At 44.9% G+C, this 22,665-nt stretch overlaps 1 protein-coding gene across 2 annotated transcripts in view; it reads right to left on the bottom strand.

The window, feature by feature from the left end:
- The window catches only part of AOAH (acyloxyacyl hydrolase), an 82,736-nt gene that overhangs the window by 5,629 nt on the left and 54,442 nt on the right, over positions 1-22,665 (bottom strand). For both annotated transcript variants that reach the window (XM_086741661.1, XM_086741660.1), the window contains exons 15-21: positions 17,214-17,250; positions 16,115-16,189; positions 8,958-9,130; positions 6,097-6,155; positions 5,956-6,015; positions 4,266-4,362; positions 914-990 (exon numbers count right to left, since the gene is read on the bottom strand). In XM_086741661.1, coding sequence (XP_086597787.1) covers positions 914-990; positions 4,266-4,362; positions 5,956-6,015; positions 6,097-6,155; positions 8,958-9,130; positions 16,115-16,189; positions 17,214-17,250 — 578 coding nt within the window. The remainder of the gene's footprint in view (positions 1-913; positions 991-4,265; positions 4,363-5,955; positions 6,016-6,096; positions 6,156-8,957; positions 9,131-16,114; positions 16,190-17,213; positions 17,251-22,665) is intronic.

Here is a 22,665-nt window from a genome sequence, read left to right as displayed (position 1 = left end):
ACAGCGTTGCGGCTGGCAGGAGAGGCCCGGGCAGGCTGTGCCCACCCGCATGAGCCGTTGCTGCTGCAGGCTGCACGCAGGATTTCCACTCATGTGCAGCTTTTCGCAGAGCAGTACGGGGAAGACTGGCTGCTGCTTTGCTTTGTGTATGCGTGTGAAATCTGAAGCTAGTGTATAGAAAATCAACTGGCTTTGTTTGTAGCGGACTGCAGAACACGCTCTCTCTCTCCATGCATTTTAGGGTCAGAAAAAACTACTTTGAAGTGAATATAGTGGGAACCAGTCAACCTCACATAGGTTATTGAACCCAAGCAAGGGTTGGGTTCAATAACCCAAGAAGCAGCTGCTTCTCCTTCCCTTTCATTTATTTCTGACTGTAAACCTTCCCCTGCCACCCATCCTTGGAGGCCAAGCAAGTGGGAGAAAACTTCTGCATAAAATGTAGCCGCAGAGCACAAAGCAATTTGAATGTATAGCTTCAAAAAGAAAGCTTTGTTCCAGGCTGCAATGGGGAAACTTTTGGCCTGGGAGGCTGCAGGACAGAGGCGGGGCTGGAGGGGGCCTCTTGGGTTTTTCCAGTGCTGCATTGCTGTCCTGATCCTGCAAAACTCCCGTGGGTGTTTGAGCAGGCAGCCAGCCAGCCATCCTATGTGGCAAGGATCTGGTTTTGTGGCTTAAGACCTGTTTGGCCAGGGTACTGGTCAACCAGTGAAAGAAAGCAGCAGAAGACCTTGCAGGAGTTAGTGCAGCATGCAGCTGGCTGAAGTGGAGATGTCTGCTCTGGGATTAATGCCATCATCTCTTTTAAAAAGATAAATTCCCCAAACCCCCATCCCTGCTGTGTGCCAACCAGCTGCCTTGGGCAGCGAGCAGCGCTGGCATCCCGCCTGTCTCCCTGGGGCTGGGTTTTTACCTGGCTGGGGTGGAAGCCATCAACTGGTTCGATCAGCTGCCAGGGTTCACCTCCCATCTTGCGCCACTCCTCTGCCGCTGCAAACGTAAGCGGAGGGGTTATCACCGATGAGCACATAGGCACCCACTCGGAGATGTACCGCCCCCCGCTTCTGCAAAGTGCCGCTGGTGTTCTTAAGCACACGACGGCTCTGCAGGAAGATTATGATAATTCATATAAAGTTGTCAGAGCCAATATTGTGTACAATCCCCTCTCCTTGGGGCAGCATTTAAGCCTTTATAGTTTTTTTTCTTTTTTCTCTGCAAGACTTATGCAAGGATGCACTTTGAACATAAATGATTGTAAAACAATTCACTTTCCCTCCCAATTAAGATGGATGCTGTAGCAAGTAAAACTAAATTATTTAATACTGACTTAATACTTTTCCATTTCCCATTCTAGTTGCATCTTCAGCAGTGCAAAAAATAAAGAGATAAAGAAAACAGTACTTTTTAGAAAAAAAGATGGTAGCATAATATTCACATGGGCTGATGTCTGCAGGACTAGACTGTCATTTTCAGTTAGTTCTCTTCTGAGCGGTCTTTTTCAACTCCAACAAAATAACCTTTTGAATTACATAAGCATGACATTCCATGCAAATGATGCTGTGCTGTAAGCCCCAGAGCCATTAGAGAAGTAAAAAGCTTTCTCTCTTCAAAAGGGCTGTGGAGCGATCAGACATGGGACCAGTGGATATGGCATTAACAGACTGTAAATTCAATAATTTCTTTTATAATGACAGATTAAGAATTCTTAATAGAATTACACAAGCATCGTGTCAGGAGGAAACTGTTCTCTGTTCAAGCACCACGGTTTTGACCTATACTCACCACTGTTTTTTGGACCCTGGCTATTGCATCAAAAAGTAGGGTCTGAGTTCCTGTACTGACTTTGAATTCACAGAAGGGCAATATTCCCACTTCGACTATAGAAACCTACTTGAGATGCTTTAGTCAACACCCAAAGCAACCTGTCTCAAGAAACAGGGCTTGAAGCTTTGTTTCAAATTTGCAATATTTTGGGCACAACATATACTCACCTTAGATTACACCACGGAGCATCCATAAAGGCACACAGAGTGAGCTGCCCTAACCCCTTACATATGATGTTACACAGTGACTACAAGGCTGTGTATTGTGTTTTACTTTGTAGACAGATTACTGTTCCAGTGCTAGAAACAGCAGAGGAAATAGTAAGATCAGTTAGGTTTATATCAAGACAGGCGAATTTAGAGCATTATACTTGACCTCCAAAAATCCTAGAGTGGTTGAACAAATACCCACCAATGGAGTATGCCCAGAGTTGGTCTTGAAAATGCCTATTGCTCTGGCCAGGCTAGACTACAGCTTGTTCCCATCCACGCACCAAGAAAAAGCCAACACAAGCAAAACCTATCCACCTATTTATTGCACCACTTCTTAAAGGCACCACTAAGTTCTTCAGCCAAAGGCAACATCTGAGCTTGAATGTCCCTCTAAACCTAGAATAAATGCTAGTACGCTCACATTTTACTTCAAGAAAGCTGAGATCTGCTAGGTATATATATACCCAGGCCAGCCTGAAATCAATGTACTCATCACAGTGTGCAACCACCACTAAATATTTGATGTCTGGAGAATTTAGAGGAGGATTTGCTCTTGCTTCAAAAAGAGACCAAAAAAGTAGGTCAGCAGCCTTCACTGGCTTTCGAGCACACTCACGAACTGACAGCTTTCCTGACAGGAAGCTTAAATTGTTGGCTCCAGGGCTGCAGGAAACTTTGCAAAGTGTCTTTCAGAGCTGGTATTTTTATGTGCATGCGTGATTTTGTTTACCTCATTTATTTAATGCGATGTAATCAAGAACAGCAAATTATATTAGATGTTTCTTATCGTGAAAGCAAATAAATTACCGAAAGTTAGTCATTTAACTTATTAAAGCAATTTGCCTACCCAGCAGGTAGTTTGTTCCAAATCATAATGACTTGTTAAATATTAAGTAGCTCAGGCAAAAGCCACAAAGAGGCTTGGACATCCTGAAACTGTGCTACAATGTCAAACTTGACAGTGGAGCCCACCTCTCTGAGACAGAGTTTTGGACAGAAAGACTCCCTCTCCCATCCTCTCTTCTTTACCTCCTCTTCTACATGATCTGCATGAGACCCAGAACCAACTTCCTGAATTGGGTCACGTAGGATAAAATAAGTTTGTGAATTTTGATAGGATTTGGCTGCAAATCAGATTTTTGCAATAATCTGAGGTGCCTTGGCAGCTTCATGCTTCCAAGGACAGCCACACACTGATGGAGAGAGGTGAGACATACACTTTGACGTTCTGACAGGATGCTTCTGCTGAGAGGGATCTGGGGACAGGTGTCCCCAGCCCTGCAAGGACACCATCCACTCGTGGTCATGGTAATGAGGAGAAGTTTCTGGTTGCCTTTTTTTTTTTTTTTTTTTTGAAGTGTCAGTTGCAGAAGGAAGTGATTTAGGTAATACACTTACCTAATGTCACTTAAGATCACAGAAGGATGTGTTTCATAAACTCTTCAAGTCAAAAGTTACGGTAGTATGTAGGTGCTTAAGGAAGCGTATGAAAGAAGGCAGTTCATCCTGGGAGAAGCACTTCTACTTTTGAAAATAGTGATTTAAGAAAGGGTGGCTGTGTTATTCAGGCAGGAAAACTGCTGAGAAAGTTCTCCTTCCTGAGGCACTGCTCATCCCACAGGAGGCAATCTCAAGCCTGGTCAGTGATGTAGTACACTATAGCTCATGAAGACCACCACTGCAGATGTGCCATCTCAAGCCTAGATGACCCACTATAAAAGCAATGATCAAAAATAGAACCAAATCTTATGGCCTGAGATAGGTTTGAGATTTCTTTTTTTTTTTTTTTTTTTTTTTCTCATCAGCCTGAGGAGCTGCACTAGACAAACATGAGGCATTTTTAGTAGAGGCTCATCTGCTGTCCCTGTCGCCTTGCCACCAACACCCCCTGCCACTCAAGTGCAAATTCCCAGTGTGCTCTGCATCGGGATTGTGGGTGTCAGCAGCCAGGAGCAGGGGGAAGGTTCTGGCCCCCAGGCTGGCAATGGGGTCTCATCTTGTCTGAGGTCTGCGGTTACCCCAAGCAGGGAAGCTGGAAGATGGCATTAAGATGCATTAAGATGGCATTAAGGGTTCCCCCACCTTGTCCCCAGCCCTGCTAGCAGGGTCACCTAGGCTGGCTGGCTACGCTGCCCTTCTCCCTGTACAGAGCTAAAATATGAGGAGCGTATTAGCAGCCCAGCACTTCACTAAATGCTTTGTGAGAAAGACAGGAAAAAAGCAACTTACTTTGTCTCAGTGGGAAATCCATGTAGAAAATATCAAAGTTGGCAAATTTCTCAGATCTCGTTATTTCTTTCAGGACTTTGGAAAGTTGTAAAGCTCTCTGCAAAAATCAAGCGATTTAATGATGATTCATTGCCACTCACGCTGCTTTGCATGGATTCGGCTTTTGCCACCGATGCGTGGCCAGGACTTTGGAAGCTAATGTTGATGTTTTAGCTGGGGGAAAGGAGGTGAAATGGGGTTCTTCATCGTAACACGGACTTGCACGAGCACCACCAGCCTTTGGGCTCCCCAGCTCACCATACAACACGCCATTGCAGGTTGCACTGAGGCTTCAGGTGATGTAATAAGTTTAATACAGCATATTGTTATTTTACTGGAGACCTCTCTTAGTGGTCTCTCTACGCTTATATAAATATTCTGAATTTCTCTGTTTCGGAGGCCTTTTGATGAGTGGCAGGCCAGTCATTTTCATTCCTCTTAAAGAAAATGGAAACTTTTCTACAGGAAAAATGTTCTGCTTTCTCATTATCCTTCCTACTAGTTTGTCATGGGTACTAATGCTTATCTATCCAGACCAAATTTTGCCCTTACTTTCAGCAGAGTAAATTGAGCCTCTACCTAACTGATATGCTCAGTGTGATTTCTACAGCCGTAACAGAGACCAGGATCTCCTAAATATTTAAAATTGTGCAGTTTGGATAATAACATAGACAATTAACTTCAGACAGGGGCTCAGAAAGAAGATTAATTCATACCCTGCAGACATATGAATTGTTCATGGACAGAAGTTACGTGTACTGTATGTTCTGTATTGTTGGTATGAATATATAAGCTGCAATCCTGCAAAGACTTAGGAATGTGCTTAATTGCCTTCTCTGAAGTCAAGAGGGACAGGATATAAAATGAAACACATATGTAAGCTTTGGTGAAATTAAGGCCATATTTTTTGTTTAGTGAGTGCAAACATTAATACAACTATACACAGAGATAACATATTTGACAATATTTGGTTATCGGCTCTTTTACATGGCTGCAGGGGAGTGCTAGGATTAAAAATCAGGTTGTACTGTAAGGGAATAAGGGGCTGATATTATGTGACATTCACTTCTGCAGCCAGATTTTTAGGGTGAGTTTTAAGACATCTCTGTTCTGTCTGTTCCCATTCCTGCACTGAGCCTGGATGCTCCTTGGTCGCACCATCTGGCGATTAAGTCCACAGAAATGTGTCTGAGGAAGATTAGCACAAATCTCACATGAAGAAGGGGTAAGGCTCTTGCTCCCACCGCCAGCCAAATCTATGCAGCTGGCTTTTCATACTCACAGCTACTTGATTCACAAGCCTTTTACTTTTTATGTCAGGTTATGTTTTCTCCTTAAAGAAGATGAACCTGAACAGTTTTGTCTCAGGGAGATTGCATCCCTTGAGAATAAATTTGGGCAGCTGTGAGATTGGTAAGGGAATACATTTATGACTCCTTTAAATTAGCCATGCTGCTTCCCAGAGCCTGAGAGGCATTTGAAAGGATGGGTACAGATGTTTCTGCATCTTCTCCCCACCTTTGGAAGAAAAAATATGTGCTGACATCTTGCCTTTGTGATATTAGGCTTATATCCTCAGACATTGGGAAAGAGCAAACTGGAAGAGGGTCTATGCAACAAGATGATCCCATGCAGCAGCTTCGACACTTACCTCTGAGGTCAAATTCCTGAGGGTCTCGTTGGGGGTCAGCCATCCGCTGCAGGGGCTCACCTGGGCAGGCACGAGGAGCGGGGCTTTAGCAGAGGGCCGAGAGGAAAGGGGGGGCTCCTAAGCTACAGACAGAGACCTTACCTGGAGGCAGTCAAGGAAAGAATAAAGTTGGCTGTACGTGACGTCCCTGTTGAGCTGCCCTGCAAAGCACAGAGAGGGAAACGTCATCTGCATCTGTAACTTCATTTTGCAGGTCTGTACATCCCCATGCATTAGATTCCTTGGTGGGAAGAAGCCCCAACCTGCCCCCAGGTTACCCTCCCACCACTAGAGCCACGACACAACAGAGGTGGCACTGATGTATTCTTCCCACTAAGATGCCCATGTCCCTACAGCATGCAGAGCCACTTTCACTTCTTCCAAATCCCTCTCCAGCCTTTCACCGGGGATGATTTGTCTTGCGTGTGGAGTTAATCACCACAGCCTGTGCCAATCTCCCAGGTGCATGACTGATATTTTATTCATTAATGTGTCTCCCCCCAAACAAATGCAGGGGTTGCAAAGCCAAAGGGAAGACTGGAGCTGACACTACGTACTCTGAGCTTTGTGTTTACCTCGGAGAGGTTAGCCCTAAAAGGGAAGAACAATTTTGCTGTCACAGAGGGAAGTGGATATGCTTGTGTGGGTGAGCAAATTCAAGCACTGAGTCAAACATCCAGCTGAGATTCCCTAAAATTCACTGCACTATGCAACAGCCTGCCTTGTAGAGAAAATTACCCATTTTCTTGACCTTTTTGCTTCTTTGGTATCTACAAACAGAAGGGAAATTAAATAGCCACTCAGTTCTGAGTCTGTAGCGCACTGATCATCCCATCTGACTTCGTTATTTTTGCAGTGCTGAAATATGCAATTTTTGTTGTTGCTGTTTCAGGAACTGCAAAGTACTATCTCTCCCAAGTGACGCGGGCTCCTCAGGTTGCTTTGCACCAGCTCTGTGATGTAGATGCAATTCCTGCCTATTTCAGGGCTGCCCATCACCCAGCAGCAGTATCAGCTGCCCAAGGAGCAAAAGATGGGAAGCAAAAGATCTCATATCACTCCCAGATGGAGGGGATGACCTGGACCAACATAACCTGAAAGCGTCAGGCTCTGGGATGGGCTGTCAGGGGGACCAGGGATTCGGCAGAAAGCCAGAGCAACGTCTGGTTGTGCCTGACTGGCAGCCAAGTGGGGAAACCTGCTTGCAACCCGTCAGAGGATCTGCCAGAAATGGTACCTTGCTACAAAACATGTTGCTTGGGATTAATTGGGTCCCTCCAAGGCAAGTCAGCCCCTCTGAAAAATTTCCAACTGGTCCTGTAGCTAATCACTTCTGATTTGGCTTGTGCCAAAAGATGCTATATGTTGTCTCTGATAATTAGATATCGAGTAGAGGAACTGTCCTTGTGATAAACATGCACTCAAGGGAAGAAATGTATTTATGTGACTAAAAAATAATTATCACAAGCTCCCCCTGTCCTGAAAGGGATAAGATTTTTCTTTTTTCTGCTTTCACTTGATAGGAGTATAGTGCTTATTAGAGAAAAATGTAACAAGGTATCAGGAATAGAAATGGAGACCTCATACTTCCTGAGAAGAAGCAAGTACTTTTGAGGGGTAAAATAACCCAGAGTAGGTAACGCAGAAGTTGTGGGGCCACTGACAATGACTGGGAAACCTTGGGGAAACCATGGCACAGAGTCTGTTGAAAGTTCTGGTACCCAGTGGCCACCAAAATCATATGAAGATGTAGGCTACCATTTTGATTAGATGATTTAGCCTCTCTCTCTCTCTCTCTCTCTTTACTGACGAGAACTAAGATGACAACAACTTTCAATTTGTTCAGATGCAAGAGAGCCTCATTTATCCAAATAAAAAGAAGACCACACTTTTGGTCTAAAATTTGACAGCAGAGCGGCCATGATGGTTCCTTCTACACACATTTGACTGGAGAGCAAGAGACTTACTTTAGCTGGTTTGTATTTCTTTGCCACCTGCATGAAATATTTCACCTTTTTTATCCACTGTGAGGTGGTATGAATTTGTAGAGAAGGGGTTCTGCAATCAGCTTCTAAGCTTCCCCAGCACACAACCTCCCACATCCCCAGGGAAATGTTTCCACACTGATTCTAGAGGCTCGGCCATCAGACTAACCAAGGATGTCACATGGAATTGCGTGTGAATGCAGCCCCTTGTGACGATGTCCCTCCTTTCTGTTTTTCATAGGGCAAAGCCATGGAGCAAGTGGTCTGTTAATGGTCAGACATACGGTTTCGTGCATGCTCTGAGACAACCGATTCCCAAAGGAAACCTCCAAATCTCTGAAAACACTTCCCCAAAGCACCTTACAGCAACTTCACTTGGATGGAACGCCCGAAAACATGCCTGCACATGGTGTAAGGTTTCAGTCATCACATCTGTAGGCAGGGTAGGAGGAGGCAGGCACCCAACGCTTCTGGAAAATTTATTTCTTTAATATCTAACCAGTCTTTTGCAACCTCCTGACTTAATCTCCTGTCCTGGCCCATCTCCTGTCTTGTTTTACCAAGACATCCATCAGTCAGTGAATGGAGGTGTTCACCAAATGTCCAGCTCCACCTGTAACAACAACCAGAATGAAGTGCAGGCAGCTTGGCCACAGTTTTGAGCCAAGGCTGAGGCAGAACAGCTTGTTTCCACATCCACAGCCTGTATTAATCCTGGTTTGGAGCTGAGAGGGTCCAGCTTTGGGGGGGACCAAGCAGGTTAGGAGTCTGCCATCTAACTTCCCAGTCTTGCACTGAGGATGGTAAGCTGGCTCTACTGCTTCTACTGCACAGTCAACATCTGTCTCATATTTCTCAGACCTCCTCCACTCTGTCAGGTTTTCTTGAAATTGTCAATAGATTCATAAATAATTCAGAGAGAGAAGGCAACATGAGCAAGCAGATAACCAGGAATACCCCACAACATTTCATATTTACCTAGAGGATGGTATCTGTCATGCAGGTTATCCCAGAGAAAGCGACCATCTACCAAGCCTGTTAAAATCACGTGGCTGCCGTTTGGAAGACGAGAGTCCAGGTATCGCAGAGCTTGCATCACATTGGAGAGCATTTCTTTGGGTGTAGTCATGTGAGCCAGCGTGTCACGGTTCCTGCAGGAGAAGAGGATGCCAACAGGACATTGTGTCAGGTAAACCTTTGCCCCTCAAAAGGCACCAGAAACAGTGAAATTTTCTTCTTTACTGCTTTTCCATATTAAGTTGGCTAAATAAAACCTTAAAAAATGATGCTATGTGTTTTATTCTCTTGTTATTGCCGAAATCAGAAGTGATATAGAAACCTCCCTCAGTGTAACCCTTCTCCCTGCTAAAAACAGACAGATGTATCCCTTTTTTACAGAGTGGCCTCCTGTTGTGGATTAACCCTGGTGGGCAGCTAAGCATCACACATTGCTCGCTTGCTCTTCAACTCTCAGTGAGACAGGAGAAGAAGAAAGAAGGAAGGGAAGAGCAAAAGCAAGAAAACTTGGGGGTCAAGATTGAAAAAAAAGTAAAGGAAGTGATGCAAAGGCAATCACTCATCACCTCCCATGGGTAAATCGATGCTCAGCCAGTTCCTGAGCAAAAGATGGCTAACGCGCCCTAAAATCCCCTCCTCTCCCTTTTTATTGATGAGCATGTCGTTACATGGCATGGACTATCCCTTTGGTCAGTCTGGGTCATCTGTGTCCTCCCCTCAGCTCTTGCACATCCCCGATCTATTCACTGGGGAGGCAGAGTGAGAAACAGAGACTGCCCCAATGCTGGGCAAACACTGCTCAGCAACAGCTGAAAAAGTGTATTAGCAGCATCATTTTGGTCACAAATCTAAAACACAGTACCATAGGATCTGCTATGAAGAAAATTAACTCTATCCTAGCCAGACCCAGCACACCTCCGTAAAGAAAAAAAGCCTTAGCTCTCCTACCGGTTTTATTCCATAATTTGAAAATGAGTTAGTCTTTATTTACAACGCAGAGAGGCGAGTCAGAGCCGTAAAACAGACTATGGTCACATTGGTTTCCTGTAGTGTTAAAAAATCCATGTAAAACTACTCTGGTAACCCTGGTGCCTTGCTCTTTGTAGTTCATAGAATCATAAAAATCATAGAATGGTTAGAGTTGGAAGGGACCTTCAAAGGTCTTCTAGTCCAACCCCCCTGCAAGAAGCAGGGACATCTTCGACTAGATCAGGTTGCTCAGAGCCTCATCCAACCTGGCCTTGAACGTTTACAGGGACGGGGCATCCACCACCTCTCTGGGCAACCTGTTCCAGTGTCCTACAACCCTCATTGTAAAAAATTTTTTCCTAATGTCTAATCTAAATCTACCTCTCTCTATTTTAAAACCGTTACCCCTCATCCTATCACAACAGGCCCTACTGAACAGCAAACCCAGGAACTTGCCTAGCTGCAGTCCTTAAAAATCCATGCTTTTGGTGACTGCAAAGACATCACCCTTGATGTACTTATCAAACTCCAGTCTATGACTGACATTCAAGTGGTCTAATTTCTGCCTCAAGTTTCAGCAGGAAGAGGATCCATTGCCCTAAGGGGATGCAGGGTGCTGCTTCACTTGGTTAAGAGCCTCCATGGTTTGGCTCTGAACCAGGGGAAATGGTTTGGGTCTACACATATGGCTTCAGAGTTTGGGATGCCCTACAAAAGGGTGAAAGGAGGACTTCTTTCCTCATGGGTTGCTGCATGTAGCTAACATCCAACATATTCTTTGATTATGCCAGGTAGAAATATCTAAGGTAGCTTTGTCTCGCACGTGTCCTATGCCTCTCACTACAGCTCTGCAGGAGGGCAGGAGACCAGCCCTGGGGTCTGAACAAACATGGGAGACTGGAGGAAGGAGGAAAAGGCTGGAGGGAGGAGGTATTTAAGATAAAATAGTCCTCAAAAATGTTCATTAGGTCATGGGAGCTGTGTCAGTGTCCCACATGCACTGAGCACCCATGGTTTGTGGCTCACCAGCAGGCCTGAATCTTTTTGAGCCAGACGCCTAGGCTCAGATTTATCCTTCCCATCTTGCATTTAGCTGTAAATGCTGTGGAGGAGGGAGGAAATAATAAAATCCTTAAGTTGAAATAAATTTCAACTTATATAAGAAAAACAAACAAGCAAAACCACCCCAGGCTGCCTGGAGAACACTGCTCTAGTTATGTTATTAAAACAACCGCTTTATAACAGGAAAAGTGTTCACCCAGTCTCCCTGCAAGAGCTATTGCCACACTCTCATGGCGCACGTGACCCTAACAGGGGCTATGAGTGAGTGAGTGAACATTGCCCCAGGGAGCCTGTCCCAACCCAGCAAGAGAGGACCCATGGGTCCCTGGCATGGGGAAGACCCCAGTTCCACAAGGCCCTGCTCCAGCAACACCTGGGAGGCAGAGTGGGGCCAGCTCAAGGTAAAAGCCTCTCGCTGTCCAGACATGTCCCATTGCCCTCTCTCAGAGTGAAGAGTCAGTGGGATAGAAAGAAGGACACCATTGTGTTGCTTCCACAAATCCCAGGCAGCTCCAGGGTGGCCTGGCCCTCCTTGGGGCACGTGGAGCAGAGCATTTAAATCCATAAGTTGCCTTTTTTTGATTGGGAAAGACAATAAAGACATGCATTTGCAATGGAAGCCCTTAAAAGAGCCCCCAGAAATAGCAGCAAGGGCACCATAGCCAGGATTTGGAGGACATCAATGTGTGTGGCTGAGCATGGCATGGACCATGCCCCTTGGGAGGCAGGCTCTTGTTTTGGTCCTGCCTTGGCAGTGCAGCTCAGCTGGACCAAGGCTTTCAGAGAGAAAGCCTCAACACCCACTGAGAAGCTGATCTCATTGCTCAAAAAGAAAGACAGAGGATGTCCTTCCAAGTAGTGCATAAAGATGCGGTTCCCACATTTTCTCCGCGTGGGCTTGTACGGCTTAGCAGCCAGGAGCCTCCATCCAGGTCCTTTCCCTGGGAAAATCCTTTAATCTCTTTCATGGCTTCCCAGGGATAAGAGAAGGGCAAACTTGACGCTTCCAGTGCCGAGTAAGCTGCTGGGGAATCAGGTAGGATTTCTTGTCAGTGAGCACTGTAGAAGCAGGAGCTTTCAAAAGCATTGCTGTTCTGTCCCAAGGTATTAGAAGCGTTTGCGCCTGGAAGGGCGGGGGTGTGGTATGCTGAGTCTTGTGTGGGAGAACTGCGTTTGCCAGCAAGGATTTGGGATTCTTCAGTGGGCTGCGTTTTGCACACAAAATAATAATTAAACGAGTTCCCTGGGCCCAGAAATTTATCTTAATGCAGTATGTGCTGCTGAAACGTTTGAGACTTTCTGGTCAGGAGCAACTGAAAAACAGCATTAAGGTTCAGGCTTATCTTTGTGATAGCCACCCAAGCAAGGTACTTTTGAGATAAGACTGTGGTTTTGCCCTTAAATTACTTCATTTTGCCTGCAGGTATTGCAGCATTTGATTTCAAAACACTGCTCTGATGTAAGGCCTCTGCCATGAGTAAATGCGTCAGTGTGAGCCGAAATTAATATGACATTCATAGCTCCACTTTCTCTTGTCATTCTCTACTGAAGTAATGCAGATATTTCAGTGCATTTTTTCACATGTCCTTTCTGGGTCAGGCTATGAAATTAAAACCGAGTGAGGAACAAGCCATCTTGTAGGCACGTTGGTTTTGGGCTCTGCCATAAGGACTTCAAGGTGCCTGGGGGAGGACCAGGGGTCATTGCAGTACCCTCACGTGGTCCCTCCACGAGGCAGCAGCCAGTGACAGCCTCTGCCCATCTGGGACATCTGCAAACTGGTGCTGGCCACAGTTCATTACATCAGAGCATAGCAAGCAGATGTTAATCTGATAGGTAGGATTCTTACTGTATTGGATCTTGGTATTTTAGAGAGCGCATCCTGCCCCCCCTAAAATACACAGATACACAGTAATATCCTTGTGCACACAGCTCCTGGGTGTCCTACCACCGTGAGTACTCTAGCTGTGCACACGTATAACACAGAGGGATCAGACAGCCTGGTGCAATCTGTGCAGAGCTTTCCCAGCTCTCCTCTGCCACAGGGACTTCCTCTGGGGTCTGGCATAGTCCACACACAACTCTCCACCCTCCTTCTGCACAGGGTTTGTAGGCCTGGCCTTGCCATGTCCTGTGGGGCAGCGATTCCCCCCTTCCCGTGGCCCCAACCCAAATAAATATCCCCCCAGCCCCTGTTTCAGCCATACGTCTGCTTTCCACCTGCATGTTGTTAACATGCTCAGGGTTTGGGCCGCTGATGTACGGGGCCAACTGGTGGGTGAGCACGCCACATGCACATGCTTGCACATGCCACATGCATGTACGTGCAGAGCTGGATCCACAGTACAGGAGTTCAGCTCCATCTCACTGCAGAGGGGTGGCATGCCCAGGACACAGGGGCTCGAGGTGTTGCACCCTCATATGCTGTTCTTAAAGCTGGAGGGGTGCAGCAGCAGTAGCCTTACAATAAGGGCTGCTCTCACCTTTCTGTCTCTTGTAGATGCAACTGCAAAGCTGGGAAAGAGTGGCTGGACAAATGATGCTTTACCCTAAACATAGCTAATACGTGCAATAATTGTACAGCATTTGAGACTGCTGGTGCTTGTTATTTTCTTGTCTCATTATTATTTTTTTTTGTTCCAGGTTTGTGTGTCCCACATTTACACCTCAGTGGGCTGAGAGATATCATTGCCATCTGTCTTTATTTTTCTAACCCCCCTGTTTGGACACCACAGAGTGGGGACTACTGGGAACGCGTAAGACAAGCTGCCAATTTCATTATCTTTCTCCTCTACAAACATCCATATTACTCATTGCCCGACTCTTCACACCGGATGAAATATGGGCATTTTAACAATGTTTTGGCTAAGAGCTGTGTCTCCAGTGTGCTCAGCACACTGCTGTCTTTTGAAGGTAAAGTACAGGATAAGGCCAGAAAGGGTCTATTAGTGCAGTTGAAAGCTGTCCTTGAAGAAGGTTTTATTTTTCAAGCCCTAGGTTTGAAGTCAAGCCCATCAGATGCTCCACATCCTCTGTAACCTCTGTGGCTACATCAGAGCCAAGGCACTGTGTGTACACAGTGACCAGACGCTGAAAAAATCTCTCTCTGCTGTACATCCCACAACATGGAAACAGCATGTTGCTACAGAAGCTGCAGCATCTTTCCTTGCTGGAGTCACAGGGGTCACTACAGCCTGATAGCCTCTTCTGATGCTGGAAAATGTTTTGGAAGAAAACAGACAGCAGAGAGAATTTGAGCTGACAAAAGTGTCTCTGCCAGTTAATGGATGCTGGGATAAAAAGACAGTGGAGTTTCAAGTAGTAAATACTGGTTTGGAACACACAAATGGGTGAGGCAAGGCCAAAATGGTTTACAGTTGTGGAAAATTTCTTTTTACTTCAGGCAAGAATAGAAAGCAGTGTTAGACATAGTGGAAGTGAAAGGAATAATCTGCAGAATGAGGAATAAAACAAAGGAAAAGGAGGTGCTTTTAGCAATGCCAGTGAAACAGCAGAGTTGAAATATCTACACAACAGAGCCTGGACCAAGCCTGGGAGAAGACACCTCGAAAGTCTCTATGGCAGGTGCCACAGGCTTCAGGGAAGGTGCTATTTGGGGGGGTGGAGTAGGGGGTGTCATCAGCCTGGGGGTGGTTGTAATGATACTTCCATAAACTTCTCAATAAACAGATACCCAGGACAGTCTTGTCTGCAAGTAGCAGGAGGTCTGTAACTGCTTTTCCCACTCAGCCCAAAGGTGGTGGCGTTACTTTTGAGGATTTGTGCACCCTTCCCAGAACAGGAGGGTGGTGCTGAGGGCAGGTTTGGCAGTTCTGGGTAGAGGTGCAGAGAGAGCACGAGCACCAGAGGGAGATGCCAGGGGTGAAGGTTATTTCTGCATGCTGCCCACATGTGGCCAGGGAGACGGTGGTGCCAGGGAAGGACCTAAAAGGTGGCCCCTGTGGTCCCACTTCTGTTCTAGCCGAGGGGTCCCAGGACCTGCAGTGGCAGGGAAAGCCCTGCCTGGCCTTTGGTCATCCCCATCCAGAGCACAACACCCAACATGTGAAGTTTCAACCCAAGCACTTGTTATTAAGCAACATTTTAGGATACCAAAGCTGGGATATTTCAGCGTCAAAGTCTGACAGCCTGCATAATAGATCCGAATTCATTATACAACCTGCAGGTGAGACTGCTCAGAAGCTTCAGAAGGGGACTTAGCTGAGCGTGTGTCACTTATTGAAATGAGTGTTTTGAAAGTCTCTGCATAAGTCAGATTTATTTCTTCCACTTGAAAGAAAACTTGAAGATTCATCATGGTGAAAACAACATTACGCTAATAACAGCACTTGGACCACTTGCAAAACCCAAACTGCGGTATGGATATGCTGCGCCTTGGCCTGATTGCAAGGTGTTTTCTGCCTTCCCAGTACTGGGAGGAATGGAAGCATCCAGCTAGTGACCTCTTGGCGTCCCTGTGAGCATCGCTAATGGATAGTGCCAGAACTATTAGTTTTGAAAGCTTCAGTTCATCCTCCTGCTGTGCTTATGACGTGAGTAAGGCCAGAAAGACAAAACACCTCATCAGGAGAGCACAGCAAAGACTGCAGGCAGTGTGCAACAGAGGCAGGGTGAAAATAGACCTCAACAGGAGACTACGTTGTCATTCTTCAAAAAAGGTAAACCAGTCAAGCTCTGCCTCCTGACAGGAGGTGACACACTGGGTAAGACGGCTATACATGCTTTTAAATTCTTCCCCCACCCTCCTCCTTCCTGCTGTTGTTATACTTCATTTCATCTGCTAAGTTACATATATTCTACTTCAGATGTGCCTTCGGTCACTTTATCACCAGCATGTGAAAGAAAGAAAGACAAGCTCCGAATGAGGACTGGCTATGACAAATACAGGTAAGGCAACAACCAGTATTTTCAGCAGAAAAACAAGAATGAAGCATAGACCAATAGCAAAGAAAAATGTCATCATGGGGAAGCGCAAAGCAATGAGACATAAATGTCCAAGCAGCCAGCAGTACTCTAAAGAAGTAAAATTTATGATGCTATAAATGTTAATTTGGTTTACACCTTACCCATTGCAGACATCATTCCCAATTGTAGCATAGATAACTATGGCTGGATTGTCCAACAGCTGGTTTCTGGCCAAGCTGTAAGATAAATACGCAGCTATATTAATGGGGAAATACGTCCTCAGTGTCTGAATCACTGAATCACACACCATGCTTGTATGAGATCACATTTGGAATTAGCTCGTTTAGATTTGGCCAATGCTCAGATGACTATGATTCTACGTTGGGGAGAGATTACTATTTTTTTCTTTTTTTTTTTCCCCTGTAGTTTTATATTTTAGTCAAGTTTCTTAAATACAGTTTTTTTCACTTCTCCCTTTTGCCCCTCTTGAACTTACCCTTTTCACTGTTTTTCCTGCTGGCTTTCCATTTTCTTGGTATTATTCAGAAGCCAAATCAAGTAGTTTCATTTCAGGGCAAAGATATAAATCAAGATGGGAAGTTTTTAATCAGAGATGGGAGAAGATGACTATGTTTGGCTGACAACTTAGTTTATGTGTAGGATTGGGCTCAAGATCGAATCAGGATGTGGTTTGAAGTTCAGCACTAGAGGGCAAGGATTCATTACTACTTTTTTTTTTCTGGAGGAGAGAACAATAAATCCCTTAGGATGTGAACTGTGTCAGCATCAAGCAAACTAAACCAAACCCAACTGCCCCACAGCCCACCCAAATTAATCTGAAAAGGAGAGTTGCTGCCTCTCACTATCCAGTAGCTACTCAGTCACATCCGTATGGAGATAACACAGTGGTCCTGCCCATATCTGTCTACATTGCTGCCAATCAGCAGTAACGCAGTTAGGGGGACACAAAGCACAGATTTAGGAAAAGGCTTAGTCTCTTCCCTAAAATCACCGGAAATGCTCTGCTGGCTTAACTAGGCCAACACCAAGGCCCTGGAGATGGTGACATCTCCACCTGTTTTTCTTCTGTTGATGAATGTTTATACCAGAGAAGAAACAGCACAGTGGCCAAGGGAAGCTGTGGGGACACTTATGCAAAATGAATTCTTTACAGTGCTTTACTTGTTTCTTTTGAAGAAATAGGACTCCAGCAACACTTCTGTGCCCCCAGTCAGCATTCAAATCCACTTGAACACTCACCTTTTTATTAAATAGAGGAGGTTTCCTGAAGAACCACCTGATTACACGTAGTGGGAATAAGAGAAATAGTACATCATCATTACAGTGACAAACAAAATGAAATGCAAAACCCAACTTCATTGCATATATCCAAGAATGTAGAAGCATTAAAAATAAAAATAGAACAAGATATCTCTGTAACCTTTTTTGGGTGCTAACATTTGGAAGTAAAGCTATATCCAGGGACCTGCTGCCTCTTACCCAAGTCCCGTACTTCAGACTGTAGAAAATCAAATACTTTTAAATACTGGGTTGATTGAATCTAGCTTTTAATCCAAATCTGGCAGCTTCTTCCCATCTGTTGAACATAGTAGTCTCTTGTAAACCAGCCAACCTGACTTGTCAACAGTCAATCTACTTTTAACTTTCCCTATAAATTGCAAAGGAAACTGTTCTTACTCTTCTGAGAGAGTAAGCGTCTCACAGCTATACTACATTGGGACTGATTCAGGTCCTAAACATAGGCACCAAGTGCCATTTTTGACATCCGAGAGTAGCCGAGACACCTGCAGCAGGGCTGGCAGATACAACACAGGATGCCTGAGAGATTGTGCACTTCTGGAGAGGCAGCTGGAAGTGGGACAAATACTGCAAAGCATCTTAAATAGCACTAGACACCAATGTTTAGGTGTCTGCATTACTCTCCTTACGAGTGGCAGACTTATGAAAAATAGTATTAGGCCAGCTGCACCCTTCCCAAGAAGCTCTGCATGGCAATGGCAATTCACCCAAATGGTTGGATGCAAATCTTTTCTCCTCCAGGAAAAGAGCTAGCTGCACCTAAGCATCTGTGAGCGTCTGTAATCTTTCATTTATGTCTTGAATGGGAAAAGCATTCCCAATTAGGAAAGCTTTTATGCATAAAACTTACTAGCAGGTCTTTAAAGGCTATACGTGTACATCCCAACTATCCGCAGAGCACAAATCAAACTCCATCACCTGAAGTGCAAGAGTGATAGCAAACGAGGAGGCAAAAAAGGCTTTTTGCTTTGTTCAAGATTATCTAGGACTGTGATTGCAAGAAGCTCACCTCACAGCAACGCATAGAAACATGAACTTCAGAGAAGCAGGCCCTACGGGTTCTACATTTGCAGTATTTTCACTCTCTTCTTTTCTCACTCCTTCTCCTCTTGTATTACACTCCCTCTATTCTTCGTTCAGCTTTCCCCTGGTTTCTCTCTCTTCTCCTCTTTTCTGCATTGTGCTCTGAAGCTTGCTTTGAGGAGCAAATGCTGTCCTCCCTGCAGCTCTTGGGAGGAAACTTCTGGACAGAACATCATTAAATCCCTGCTGGATTGGTACAGGGAAATGATCTAAGAGATAAATCCCTAAGGTAGCAATAATACATTTTGCATTTTAATATTGGTGCCTTTGTTATCATCACTCACAGTGATGCCAACTGCATATATCAAGGAATCCTTTGTGTTTCAAATAATCCAGTTCTTCCAAGCTAAAAATCATTAAATCTCTCTGAGGGTTGCTCCATTCAAAATCCAGCCCTTCTGCTGAGAAGCTCTTTTCAGCAGAATAAGAGCCCCACAAAATCCTTAGAAAATATGGCTTGGAACATAACTACTACCAGTTGGGTTGTTTGTTGTTTTTTTTTTTTCTGTTTAATAACCCTTCTTTCAGCTAGAGTTCAATACCCCTCTGTTAAACCATTCTGCCGCACGGCTTCCCAGACTGGGACTGCAGTCCCAACCCAAATAAACTTTTGGGATCTCTAGAAATTAAAAATATATTTACAAAAAAACCAAGAAGCTGTTCCTGGGTATGTATTACCTCCGCAAGTGCAGGTAGTTATAAGCAGCTCTGTGGAAAGCATTAGCATAGTTACAAATCAGTAAAAACATTGAGAAAATGAAGAGTTTTTTTAGAGAACTATTTTCATGGGTAAATGGAGTCTTCAAGGGAGTTTTTGTGATGCAGGATGGAATCTGTGATGAAAACATTCAAGAGAGAAAAAAAGATGAGGCAGAGCAGTTACCATTACACTGTTAAATGTCTCGACAGCTATTCCTGGATCTCTTCTGCATCCCACTCTGTTGCCTTCCAAACATTTTCAGACCGGTGGGGTTTTTTAGTTTTGGTTGAGGAGTCAGGATTGAGTTTGCTTCCACTTGGGAGTGATCCCAGATTTCATAAACTTTGGAATACTTGAGCTGTACTTCTTGATTCTCTTACCCTTAGACCTTGTGCGGCTGACCAGGAGCAGCACTAACATGCACTGAAAGAGCCTGGGTCCAGATGGCACCAAAAGTGCTGCGCAGACAAGAATGGCTTACTGACTTCTAATCTTTTGCTTCCTTTTTTTTTTTTTGCTGTAAAAGTAGTTGGAACAGTCTTTGCAGATTTGTTACAAATTATTAATCTATATCTCATATACCAAGCATCTTGTGGGGTGCCTGTTGAGCAAAGATGGTCACCCAAAATGAACGTTGGCAATTCTGATGTGAGTACATTCAACGGAATTTTTTAACAAAGGGAAAGCAGAAATCTCACTAGCATGGAGGATGGGGAAGCCTTCCTCCAGGGTGAAGATGCATGTCCTGAGAAGGGCAACGGGAGAAAGTCCCTCCGTGTTGAACTCTGACACACTGCTGGGGCTTCTGTGGTGGGGCTGGAGATGAGTATTTGTCCTGGTCTCCAGCTTGGCTTGCCACCCCTGGGCTCTGGCTCTCAGCTGCACGCCTCCCCCATCAGAACAGCACCTCTAGTGTCTTGTCCTCTCATTTGTATATGTGGGGCTGTGAAGTATCATTTTCAGAGGAAGGTTAAGATGTCCCAGGTAGAGGTAAGTCAGGCTGGTGGCCAGCTTTTTGCTTAACTAACGCTAAGAGCAGCCATTTAAATCATAGAATCATAGAATGGTTTGGGTTGGAAGGGACCTTCAAAGGTCATCTAGTCCAACCCCCCTGCAAGGAGCAGGGACATCTCCAACCAGATCAGGCTGCTCAGAGTCCTGTCCAACCTGGCCTTGAATGTTTCCAGGGATGGGGCATCCACCACCTCTTTGGGCAACCTGTTCCAGTGTTCCACCACTGTCATTGTGAAAAATTTCTTCCTTATTTCCAGTCTGAATCTGCCTCCTTCTACTTTAAAACCATTACTCCTCATCCTATCAGAATAGGCCCTGCTGAAGAGTTTCTCCTCATCTTTCCTATAAACCCCATTTAGGTACTGGAAGGCTGCTATAAGATCTTTGCGGAGGCTTCTCTTCTCCAGGCTGAACAGCCCCAACTCTCTCAGCCTGTCCTCACAGGAGAAGTGCTCCAGCCCTCTGATCATCTCCGTGGCTGTCCTCTGGACTTGCTCCAACAGGTCCACACCCTTTTTATATTGGGGGCTCCAGAGCTGGACACAGTACTCCAGGTGGGGTCTCTCAAAAGCAGAGTAGAGGGGGGGAATCACGTCCCTTGTCTTGCTGACCACACTTCTTTTGATGCAGCCCAGGATGTGGTTGGCTTTCTGGGCTGCGAACGCACCTTGGTGGCTCATGTTGAGCTTCTCATCCACCAGCACTCCCAAGTCCCTCTCCTCAGGGCTGCTCTCAATCCATTCTCCACCCAGCCTGTATTTGAGCTTGGGATTGCCCTGACCCATGTGCAGGACCTTGCACTTGGCCTGGTTGGACTTCATGAGGTTCTCACGGGCCCACCTCTCCAGCCTGTCAAGTGCAACCATCCAGCCAATTCCTTATCCACTGAACGGTTTGTCTGTCAAATCCATGTATTACACCAAATGAGGCAATACGAGCAAACCTTTACAATGCAGTGTCAGTGTGATGGTTAAGAGAAGATACAGAGGGAAGATATTCTGGGATTTTTCTATCACTTGTAATTTTTCCCTTTTTAAAATTCCCCTCTCAATTTTCTTCAGAGTCCTTTGCCCTGACACAGGCTCACCTCTTTTTATATCCTGTAGGTGTCTGTAAGTGTAAGTGGAAAGGAGACACATGAATCGGAGAGAAAAAGGAATGATGCACACAGTAAGAAGAGATTTTTTTTAAAAGTCTATAAGGGAACTGGGAAAAAGGAAGAGCAGAAAGTATAACCCCATTAATGTAAAGAGAGCAGAACAAGGTAATAGGGTATTGGGTACTGAGGTGAACTGGATATAAATGAGAAGAACCATTGTCACATAGTCATCCATTGGCCACCTAGTTTGGCCTTTTTAAAATTCTCTCACCAGAAAGCATATCTAGGGAACTGCAATAATGGGAGCCACTAACTCTAGTGCTCTGCAACTTACAGATGAGAAAGTCAGAAGCATCCAGCCCATGACATCAAACATATTGTAAAACACTTGTGCAGAAGATACACAGCCTCAGGAGCACCACGTGTGCCACAGGAAGGAGGAAGGCATATGACAGGCATTGCCAGTGGCATTGGTGCTTGCATCAGAAGGCAATTTTTTTTTTAGGCAAAAATGTCCACCGGAGCCTGGAAGTGATCTTTGCATCATGCTACCTGTCTGTGCAACCTCTTCTGCCTGGTAAGATCTCTGTCTATTGGAGCTGGGGGGCTAGGGCAGACCCTTTCTGTTCCTAAATCTTGCAGGAAATCCTGAGCATTTAACAAGTTTCTAAATTGCACTAGGGGCAGCAGTGCTCCTCACTTGCAGCCTACATGACTCATCTGTTGGAGAAGAAGAGCATCCCATAAAGAAAAATTATCTACCCGAGGAGAATAAATTTTCCCAAGCTTCTGTAGCCAGTTTTCTGAAGCATGAAAATTAATTAAATACAATAGAAACACAATGTGATAATCACAGAATAACCAAGTATCTTTTAAACCTGCTGTTGGGGACATCACCAACACACAAAAGCTAACATCATAAACCTTAATTTTTAAGGGAGATTACTGTTATCCCTTCATACAACCCTTTTGACAAATTTAATGAAAGTCTATCTTGAAATAACTCAAGGTTTCTTTTTTGCCCCCACTCCTCTGTTTTGAGGGTTTTCACTCCCTGATAGTATTTTTTTTTCTAATTTCCCCTCCAAATAGAGGTAGGATTAAAGAAAACCCATGTTCTTGTATGAGAACTATCCTTCAGTTTAAACCATTGTTCCCACTCTGTGCTGTTTATGCCTCAAGAGGATTCAAAACCATAATCCCTTTTAATTTTTGCTTTGCTCAATTGCCAAAGGGTCTTAACATCCCTTCAGAATGGGATGTTAATTCCATTGTCCTAATCTTCCCCAAAGCCCTTCTCTGTATCTATTCCCACCAAAGTCAGTCCTCCCTCGGCAAAAGGGGCAAAATACTGAGGTCTTATTGGTGGCTTATGTGAGGAAGGACTGTCTCCCTGTTGCTAGAGAAAATGCTGTGCGTGATGCATCTTGCAATCTCCTTAGTCTTCATGACTAACTTGTTTAAGGATAGAAGGTACAAGGAACAGGGGCCTTCGA

Source organism: Chlamydotis macqueenii, chromosome 2 (assembly GCF_036417535.1).
Source record: "Chlamydotis macqueenii isolate bChlMac1 chromosome 2, bChlMac1.mat, whole genome shotgun sequence".
Lineage (NCBI taxonomy): Eukaryota > Metazoa > Chordata > Aves > Otidiformes > Otididae > Chlamydotis > Chlamydotis macqueenii.
This window is presented reverse-complemented; position numbering and strand designations above follow the sequence as displayed.